Raw genomic sequence first — 10,000 nt, 5'->3', positions numbered from 1 at the left:
GTGTTCAGTGGGAAGTGCTCCTTCTGTGCTCTCCTAAAGCTAACACACATCTCCCTAGCTTTGTTTACATTTAGAGACAGGTTGTTGGTTCTGCACCAGACCGCTCTGCACTTCCTCCCTGTACACTGCCTCGTCATACTTGTGGTGAAACCCGCCACGGTCGTGTCATCGGTGGATTTGATGATGTGTTTGGAGATGTGTGTCGCTACACGCTGGTGAGTCTGCAGAGTGTCCAGCAGTAGACTAAGCACTCAACCCTGGGGGACACCAGTGCTCAGTGTAGTGGTGCTGGAGATGCTGTTCCTTCCAGTCAGGAATTCCAGGATCCAGTTGCAGAGGGAGGAGTTTAGGACCAGCAGGCTTAACTTTTCAATCAGGTGCTGAGGAACGATTGTATTAAATGCTGAATTGAAGTCTATGAACAGCATTTAAACATATGTGTGTGTGTGTGGGCTGGATGGAGGGCAGTGAAGATGGTCCAGTGCAGGGGGGCTTGCCTGCTCAAGGTGACAGAAGGGTCTAGGGTTGTGCCCCATGACCAGCCTCTCAAAGAACTTTATGATGGCAGGTGTGAGTGCAACTTGACGGTGGTTACTGAGGCATCTGTGGGTATGTGGACAATGGTCGTGGCCTTGAAGTCTATTGGAATGACAGCACTGCTCAGGGAGATGCTGAAGATGTCCATGAGAACATCCACTAGTTGGTCAGCACGTCCTCTGAGCACTCTGCCAGGAACGTTATCTGGTCCAGCAGCCGTCCGTGGGCTGAATCAGTGTAGAGTTTTCCTCACATCAGCTGTGGTGAGACAGAGTACCTGGTTGTCGGGCGTGGTCTTCCCCCTTTAGCACAGAAGACGTCCTCTCTAGCACACCTTCTGGTCTGCTTCTGGTTGTAGCGTGTGGTCTCGCAGACAGTGAAATCATCATTACACAGGCTGATCACATGTTCATCACTGATGCTGTGGATTCCACAAAGTTACTGCCGTGTGTATGTGTGTGTGCATGCGAATGTTCAAAACGGTTCTGGAGAGATGTGGTTGGAGAGGCAGAGATGGGGGCGGGGCTACACAGAGTATGCTCTGGGCCTGTTTGTGTAAAGAAGATCCAGCGCGTTTGTTCCTCTTGTTCTGATGGATTTCAGGGAGCTCTGACCCAAGACGAAAGTCACTTACAGTCCATATGGTTCACAGAGTGTTAGCCTGCTTAGCATTAGCGCTGGGGGGAATATATTCAGCTACTATAAGAACTACGAGTATTATCAGTACCTAACAGTTACAAGCTCCACTAGCGATGAGCAGAACCCCAAGACTAATACAGAGTTCTGAGTCGATATAAACACACACGCCATGCCGCAAGCCGTACCGCGGAGAACTGTTTGCCCTCGTAGCTGAACGGCCTGGAACTCTGAACCGCGTCTCCATGTGAGCAAAGACACGGCGGTCTCTAAACTCATGGATTTGGATGTAGTTCAGGTTGTTGTCCAGGGAGAGGACATGAAGAGCAGGACGGATGGAAAAGCTGATCAGGTAGGAGTTGCCTTTAATCTGGAGCACTTCCTCTTCCTGGAGGCCTCGACCCTGCAGCCAGCCGGGATCGCTGAACTTCTCCACCAGATCATCATGCAGGTCGGCTCTTGTGTTAAACCTGTAAGACAACTATGCTGGCGATGCTACACACACACACACACACACACACTGGTTGTTCTGATATCCATGTGCCGCACTAAAGGGAGGAGTTTGGCTAAGACATAAATCAGCACCATTTCTGATCCGGTGAGGACGCAGCGTGCTGTTACAGCGCCACCATCAGAGAGACGCTGGAGCTTCTGACTCATTAAAGATCTGCAGAGAGAAACGAACTGGGATCACTTCTTAACTGGGATGCCTCACACACACACACTCTCTCTCTCTCACACACACACACTCTCTCTCTGTCTCTCTCTCAGGGTTCAGGTGTTCTGTCTCGTATATGGAGAGGAGACGACGTTTGGCCTGCAGCAGTTTGTCGTCAGTTCATCACAGAGACGTCGTTGCTTCTGCAGAAGGTTCGATTTTTTTTTGATCTGAGTTATGATATGATGTTAATAAAATAATCTGATTTTAGTTTATTAAACTTAAATAAGTTTCATTTCTGATCTAGACTCCTGTTTATGTTTAATCAATTAGTACAGTGTGTAATGTCAGCCTGCAGGTTTACACACACACACACACACACACACATCCAGTGATTCTCTTCCACTGATCACATGCCCCCCTGTGTGTGTGTGTGTGTGTGTGTGGTGCAGGAGAAGACAGTGTACTGGACAGACACACAGCAGCACCTGAGGAAGCGAAAGTGTGAAGACGAGCTGCAGTGTGTGTTAGACGGGGATGAGACTGAGCTGAAGAGAGAGATCATGGACTGGACACACAAACAGAGGACAAAACACCCAGTAACACACACACACACACACACACACACACACACACACATCTAACAGTTTCTTCCTCATTTTCGACTCGTCTCATCTTCTGCTCTTTTTTCATTTTCCGGGCTGAAGCTCAACGCAGCCCTCTCTGGCCACACCCACCTGGTCTGTGCACTAGCATAGGCTCCACCCCCGCGTGCTGATTGGCTGGAGCAGTGTTTATCTCATATTTACACACTTTAATAACTCATCGTTATTAGAACAGAATCGCTTACTGCAGCTTTAAATACATCACTGTGTGTGTGTGTGTGTGTGTGTGTGTGTGTGTGTGTGGTCTCTCTCTCTCTCTCAGTACGGTGTGTGTGTGTGTGAGTCGGTGTTGAAGGTGTTGGATGATTTGGAGCTGCAGTGGATTAAAGGACGAGTTGCTCATCTTCAGTCTGCAGTGGAGCTGCTCATCTGGATCACACACACTGAACATCTGGACCAGGTCCACACACACACACACACACACACTTTTACACACACACACGCAGAGTGGTATAAGGTTTGTCCTGTGATTGACAGGCGCTGGTGCCGCGGGCGTGGCTGAGAGACAGACAGACGACCCACAGCGTCAGTGAGTGTTTAACCTCCTGCTTCACCGCGAGTCTGTGCGCTGTTAACTATAACTATAACTATAACACTAGTTAACTAGTCACACTTGTATTAAACCTGTGTGTGTGTGTGTGTGTGTGTGGATGACCAGGTTAACTCACACCTCTGTCTGATACGTCCTCTCTCTCTGTAGATGCTGTTCGTTATATTCCACACGTTGGTAAGACACACACACACACACACACACACAGTCGTACGTGTTGTCCAGTGTCTGTGTGATGAATGATGAGGAAATGTTTCTCGGCTTTCTCTCTCAGTGTGGAAGTGGATCTGTGACGCTGCAGGTCAGTCAGTCGCCTCGTCTCACATTGTGTGTGTGTGTGTGCGTGTGTGTGTGCTTTTTGATAAGAACACCCTCACAATGTTTTTTCCTCTACAGTTAAGGTGACCTTTGACCCTGAGACGGCTCACCCCGCCCTCCTCGTCTCTGAGAACAAAAAGCGACTGATTTGCACGTCTCAGCCCCGCCCAGTCACGCCCCACCTGCGACGTTTTAACGGCTGGTTCTGCGTTCTGGGCGCCGAGCGGCTCTCGTTCGGGCGGAGCTACTGGGAGGTGGAGCTCGGCAAACGTGACTGGCGAGTGGGCGTGGCCAAAGAGTCTGCTATTTTGACTGGATACACCTGTCTGAACACACAGAGCGGCTTCTACACACTGCGTCTGGAGCGGGGAAGTGAGATGAAGGCACTGACCACGCCCATCACACCGCTCCCCTACAGGCCACGCCCACCACGGAGGATCGGCGTGTGTGTGGACTACGAGGAGGGACAGATCTCATTCTACGACGCTCAGTCACGCACACACATCTACACGTACTGCGACACACTGACGGAGCCGCTGTACCCTGTGTTCGGGACGACCGAGGTCCTCACACACATGGAGATACGACGGCCGCGAGCATGTCAGGGGGCGTGTCCCTTCTGCTGAGTCCCTCCCTCACACATGTATGCTGATTTATGCACATGCTAATCAATTATGCACGCACTGCAAAAACTGCTAGTTAAAAAAAATGTGAATGATGTCACAGAGGGTGGGCGTGCTGGACATTTCAGTGGGTGTGGCTACAGACACAGCAGTCTCATAAGCACGCTCCAAGCTACATTGCTATGGTATATTACTCTGTATTTATTTTAAACAATATTGCAAAATGCTAAGTAATTAGAACTTGAATTAAATTAGTCCTTTTTGTCCTCATCTGATTGGCTGAACATGAAACAACTGTTGTGGTAATAGGAACAGGAATGAAATGTAACTGACGCTGTTGCTAACTTACGGTTTACTAAGAGCTTTAAGAGCACACACACACACACACACACGAGCATGCGCACACAGACATGTTTGTAATTGCCTGATCAGGGGTAAATAAACTGTGTGCCGCTAACAACCCAGTGGACAGTTTTAGTACTGCATTTTTATTTTTTATTTAAAAACCTTGATTTTCCTGAAAATTGCTTTATGATAATTTAAATATCTGCTTTGTTCATAATTGACTATAAATCAATATATATATATATATATATAACTAATCTAAAATACTTAATTTTACTCAAATCACACAAACCTAATAAAACCTTTAAAAAGAATTTTGCATTTTTTACATACAAACCTAACAAACATTTTTTTTTTAAGTTTATAAAAATCTTTGCTAAAAGCTGCTAATCTTCACTCAGTGTTTTTTTAATTAATTTTTATTTATTTAGGCATAAATTTAAAGGGGAAAAAAAAGACAGTTTACAAACATTAGACCTAAGAAAAGTTTTTATTTAAATTCTGGCTCAGATTTTTTTTAAACCTTGTGCTAATAATTAAAAAAATTATGACCAAAATCTAAAACTAAAATATCATCACACACACACACGCGCACACACACACACACACAAGGACCTAGTATTAAAATACAAATTTTAAAATAATTCATTACACACACATTCCCCAATTTACAATAAAACCAAAAGATAAATAATCATTTTATCTACATTCTATATAATTATTTAACATCCAGCTTCTGTATATTTTTTACAAGTTTTAGTGTTTCTTTGCTTTCTCTCGCATCTTCCTGTGATACTCCGAGATCTTTTGCTCAAAGTAACCTGCAGGACAGAAGAGGAAAAAAATACAATAATAACAATAATAATAAACAAATGACCGATAATAATCTAATTTAAATCTTCTATAGTTCGATCATATAGTGGGCGTGTCTGTGTGTCTCACCTTTCTCGGAGGCGGGTCTCTGCTCCACTTCCTGGATAAAAAGGTCAAACATCTGCGACTGTACAAACTTCTTGACGAAATGTCGAGTGCTTTTGGACTCGATGGCTTTGCAGAAGTTCCTCTTGTGGAAGTGCGCCGGGGCGTCGGCGCCGTTCCGCACCAAGTGTTTGGAAAAATGGCCGACAGTTTTGATGAAAAACGGCAGGAAGGCTTCGGGGACGATGCGGTTGAGCTCCTCCAGACCTGAGACACAGTTTTAAAGCATGACATCATCACACTGGTTTACACAACGGTAGCTAAGCTCCATGCTAACCATGCTAATGAATTAAATACCAAACCAAATGTGTTCAGATAAACACCAGGCTACGCTAAATAATTAAAGAAGGTTTAGCAGTGATGTCACATGATCCAGTTTGTGATCACTTTAATTAATCCAACTGAAGCTCCGCCCCTTACTAGCCTCTTTGGACGAGAGCTGTCACACGCGGCCGTCAATCAACATGTGAACGCACTACAGATCTACAGTGAAGTCCTATCTGAAGTCCAGTAGGGGGCAGTATTGCACCTTTCAGCTGGTCTACCAGCTGCTAATAAACACAAAGTGAAAAGAAGAGTGCATCAGTTTTAATGTTGCCAGATTGGACATTTTTGGATTAGTGTGTAAAGGTCATCGTCCTCTGATGAGAAGGTGTGTGTGTGTGTGTGTGTGTGTGTGAGGAATTAAAGTAATGGCTCTCATCCTGATCTGGTTTGGTTTTATACTGAATGCAGCGCGTGTCTGACGCGTAAAATCGTGAGCGTGAAGTGATGTGGAGGCTGTCCCGGTGTCTGTCCGTCTGTCTGTCCGTCTGTCCTGTAGAGACGTTGTGTTGTTTTTACAGCAGACACGGAGCAGGAGAGTCACAGTTATATAATATACGTCTTATATATCACACACCAGAGCAGTGTAACAAGCAGAGAAAGCACATGGTGTGTGTGTGTGTGTGTGTGTGTGTGTGCGCTGAGCTAAGTGAAGGGCTGGATGGATTGCAGCAGCGAGAGGAAGGGCGAGGTACACCCTTCTCAAAATGGCACCCTTCTCCTTTAATTAAAAGTTAACTAGTAAAGGTTTACAAATGAATAATTCATATCATTATTTAATCAATTAAATTAGTAAATAACCTGTAAATATATCTAGTAATCATTAACAAATTTCATGCTCTGTGTTTCTGATTTTCGGTTCAGTCTGTCTGAAAAGTAAAAGTGAGAAAGCAAAATAAAAACTAAAAACCAGAGAAAGAGAAAGTTGTGATCATTAACACACAGATCCACTTTAGAGTTAAAAATGATTTATGAACTACAGGTTTATACATCAGACTCTGGGTGCTCTATGTGTGTGTGTGTGTGTGTGTGTGTGTGTGTGTGTGTGTGAGTGAAGACTGACTGGCTTTCTCGCTCCTGCTCCTCAGAGCCTGTAGAATCTCCTCCTTCAGTTTGTGTGGCAGAATCGAGTCCTCATCTCCAATCTGTACACACACACACACACACACACACACACAGAAAGTGAAATCATCTTCAGCTTCAGGGCTGCAGTGTGGTGAGCTGCAGGGGGCGGAGCTACAGCCTGGGGGTGACTGCACTCCATGTTGATGAGTTTAAATAAACAATAAAACAAGAAAGAAATGAAACTCACTCGTCTGATGAACGTTTCCTTTCGACCTTCTGACAAATCAACAGCCAGGAGCTGCGGAGACCCACAGAGACGTCTTAATAATAATAATAATAATAATAATGATAATAATAATAATGATAATAATAATAATAATAATAAGACTATTAACAATAATACATTTTAGTAAATTATAAATGCTCCTGAAGTTAATTAATCAGTGTAAAGCTGATGATTGATGAGGTCACACTCACATCACCCTGATCGATGACCTCATCAGCCAGGCGCTTCTGAACCCCCAGCAGGTACGGCGTGGGCGCCATGACGACGTCAATCAGGATCTCAGGCACGATGGAGATGAGTGTGTGCTGCCAGATGAAGGGGTGGAGCAGGACGGAGACAGCGTGGATGACCTGGGACAATGTCCTGATTGGGGGGGGGGGGGGTTGTGTTAATATTACATACTGAGAGTATACAGTATACACGTCTGTACTAATGAGTGTGTGTGTGTGTGTGTGTGTGTGTGTGTGTGTGTGTACCCCAGCTCCTCAGCGATAAAGACGATTCTGCGCTCCAACACTGTAGCAGCGAAGACCTGCAGCACTTCTTCATCTGATAAACACTGAAACAAGGTGCGGAAATCCACGTGCTCCAACCATGACTCTGTGGGGCGTGTCAGACTGATGATCTACACACACACACACACACACACACACACACACACACACACAATCCTTAACACTCAGCAGGGTCCAAGATTGTAAAAAGTGGGTGCCAATATTTTTCACAACTTTCTTTTATCACAGTTGTGTGTGTCTGTATTTGTTAAGGCGTCTGTGTGTGTCGGTGTGTAAGTGTGTGTAGGTCAGTGTGAATATAGATATTTGCCCTGAGGGGGTAAATACTTTAGAATTGACATCATCCTGCTCCTGTGTGTGTGTGTGTGTGTGTGTGTGTGTGTGTGCGTGTGTGCGTGTGTGTGTGTGTGTGTGTGTTTGTGTGTGTCCTGGTTCTGCTCATGTTCTTATTCATCTCTAGCACCTGTTTCATCTCATCAGGTAACTAAAATACTTTGCAAAATGATGTCTTGTGTGTGTGTGTGTGTGTGTGTGTGTGTGTGTGTGTGTGTGTGTGTGTGTGTGTGTGTGTGTGGAATGCTATATTGAACTGAAGGCAAGTTTAGACAGAAAATAACACACACGTCTTTACATGTCAACTCCCATCTACAGACACAGAAAATGTCTCTCTGACACACAAATATACACACACACACACACATATATACATACGCATATACACACACACACACACACACACGCATACATCACGCCTAACAAAACCTAAGATGCCTGCAGAGAGTACTCCACAACAGTTTAGAAGTGAAGACTTTATGGACTTCTTTAATGAAAAAATCGATAGAATCAGGAAGAAAATAACTATAAAATATTAGAGGTTCAACCTGCGAATGAAATAACAAATTACAGACCGATTTCAATCCTCCCCTTTATATTAGAAGAAGTAGTATCAGCTCAAATATGCACATTCTTGCAGGAAAACAACAACCTCGAAGAACTTCAGTCAGGTTTCAGGCCCCATCATAGTACAGAAACTGCACTAGTTAAGATTACAAACGACTTGTTTTTAGCTTCAGACCAAGGCTGCATCTCAATACTAGTCTTACTTGATCTTAGTGCTGCATTCGACACCATAGATCATAATATTCTCATAGATCGCTTACAAAATCACATAGGTGTTCAGGGACAGGCATTAAAATGGTTTAGATCATACCTGTCTGATCGATACCATTTTGTAGATCTAAATGGAGAACCGACTGATGTAGTGCCAGTGAAATATGGGGTCCCACAAGGGTCAGTTTTAGGACCTCTGCTGTTCTCAATATACATGCTTCCCTTGGGAAACATCATTAGAAGACATGGGATTAGTTTCCATTGTTATGCTGATGATACCCAATTATACATCTCAACAAAACCAGATGAAATACCCAAGTTGTCTAGATTAACAGAGTGTGTCCAGGACATAAAAGATTGGATGACCAATAATTTTCTTCTACCAAATTCAGATAAGACAGAGATATTGCTCATCGGCCCAAAAACCAGCACACAACAGCTTTCACAATTCAGCCTGCGTTTAGAAGGATGTACTGTTACTACTAGCTCAACAGTAAAAGACCTGGGCGTAATATTAGACAGTAACTTGTCTTTTGAAAATCATATTTCCAATATCACAAAAACAGACTTTTTCCATCTTAGAAATATCGCCAAACAGTCTTCTGATACGCTATAATCCACCACGCTCTTCAAGATCACAAAACTCTGGACTTCTTGTAATTCCCAGAATTTTAAAATCTACAAAAGGGGGCAGGGCTTTTTCATATTTAGCTCCAAAGCTTTGGAATAGCCTTCCAGACAGTGTTCGGGGCTCAGACACAGTTTCCCAGTTTAAAATTAGACTCAAGACGCATTTCTTTAATCTGACATACACGTAACTCATCCCATAACCTCATACTCCAGTACATCTATCCTGAATGGCGACTACGCTAATTCTCTCCATCTGTTCTGTATTTTTCTACCCATCCCGAGGCATCTGGAGATTGTACCAGCTTCAGTAGACAAAGGCCAACCCTGCGAGGATCCTGAGGCATCCAGAGAAGGACCAGCTCCAGCTGGATTCTGCTTTATGATGGTTGGAGCTACACATCCTGCTCCTGTGCTCCCAGTGATCCAGACCCCATCTGCCCTCTGCACCTACTGACTCCCTGTGCTGAACTGGACTTCATGTTAATCTCCACAACCTCTGTTATATTGAACATTCACCTGCACAACACACATGATGTTATATCATCTATATCATATGGTGTTATATCATCTCTATCTGTTATCATCCAGATGAGGATGGGTTCCCTGTTGAGTCTGGTTCCTCTCAAGGTTTCTTCCTATTACCATCTCAGGGAGTTTTTCCCTGCCACTGTCGCCGTCACCCTTGGCTTCTTCATCAGAGACATTTCATTCATTTATCTCATTCTTATCTAGACACATTTTTCTCACACATACACAATTT

General features: G+C 44.2%; 2 protein-coding genes across 4 annotated transcripts in view; one reads left to right on the top strand and one right to left on the bottom strand.

Moving 5' to 3' along the window:
• The window catches only part of zgc:194990 (uncharacterized protein LOC568410 homolog), an 8,281-nt gene extending 3,777 nt beyond the window's left edge, over nt 1-4,504 (top strand). For both annotated transcript variants that reach the window (XM_053504712.1, XM_053504713.1), the window contains exons 4-10: nt 1,945-2,043; nt 2,284-2,430; nt 2,759-2,896; nt 2,974-3,025; nt 3,197-3,223; nt 3,321-3,347; nt 3,443-4,504. In XM_053504712.1, the coding sequence (XP_053360687.1) occupies nt 1,945-2,043; nt 2,284-2,430; nt 2,759-2,896; nt 2,974-3,025; nt 3,197-3,223; nt 3,321-3,347; nt 3,443-3,990 (1,038 nt within the window). In that variant the 3' untranslated portion in view covers nt 3,991-4,504. The remainder of the gene's footprint in view (nt 1-1,944; nt 2,044-2,283; nt 2,431-2,758; nt 2,897-2,973; nt 3,026-3,196; nt 3,224-3,320; nt 3,348-3,442) is intronic.
• A 299-nt stretch (nt 4,505-4,803) lies between these two features.
• The window catches only part of dennd2da (DENN/MADD domain containing 2Da), a 30,303-nt gene continuing 25,106 nt past the window's right edge, over nt 4,804-10,000 (bottom strand). For both annotated transcript variants that reach the window (XM_053504188.1, XM_053504189.1), the window contains 6 exons: nt 7,462-7,610; nt 7,177-7,348; nt 6,947-6,997; nt 6,698-6,779; nt 5,275-5,517; nt 4,804-5,153 (listed from right to left, as the gene is read on the bottom strand). In XM_053504188.1, coding sequence (XP_053360163.1) covers nt 5,089-5,153; nt 5,275-5,517; nt 6,698-6,779; nt 6,947-6,997; nt 7,177-7,348; nt 7,462-7,610 — 762 coding nt within the window. In that variant the 3' untranslated portion in view covers nt 4,804-5,088. The remainder of the gene's footprint in view (nt 5,154-5,274; nt 5,518-6,697; nt 6,780-6,946; nt 6,998-7,176; nt 7,349-7,461; nt 7,611-10,000) is intronic.

The sequence above is a fragment of the Clarias gariepinus genome, chromosome 9, assembly GCF_024256425.1.
Source record: "Clarias gariepinus isolate MV-2021 ecotype Netherlands chromosome 9, CGAR_prim_01v2, whole genome shotgun sequence".
Lineage (NCBI taxonomy): Eukaryota > Metazoa > Chordata > Actinopteri > Siluriformes > Clariidae > Clarias > Clarias gariepinus.
The sequence above is the reverse complement of the archived record's forward strand: the minus strand, read 5'-3'. Positions and strand labels throughout refer to the sequence as shown.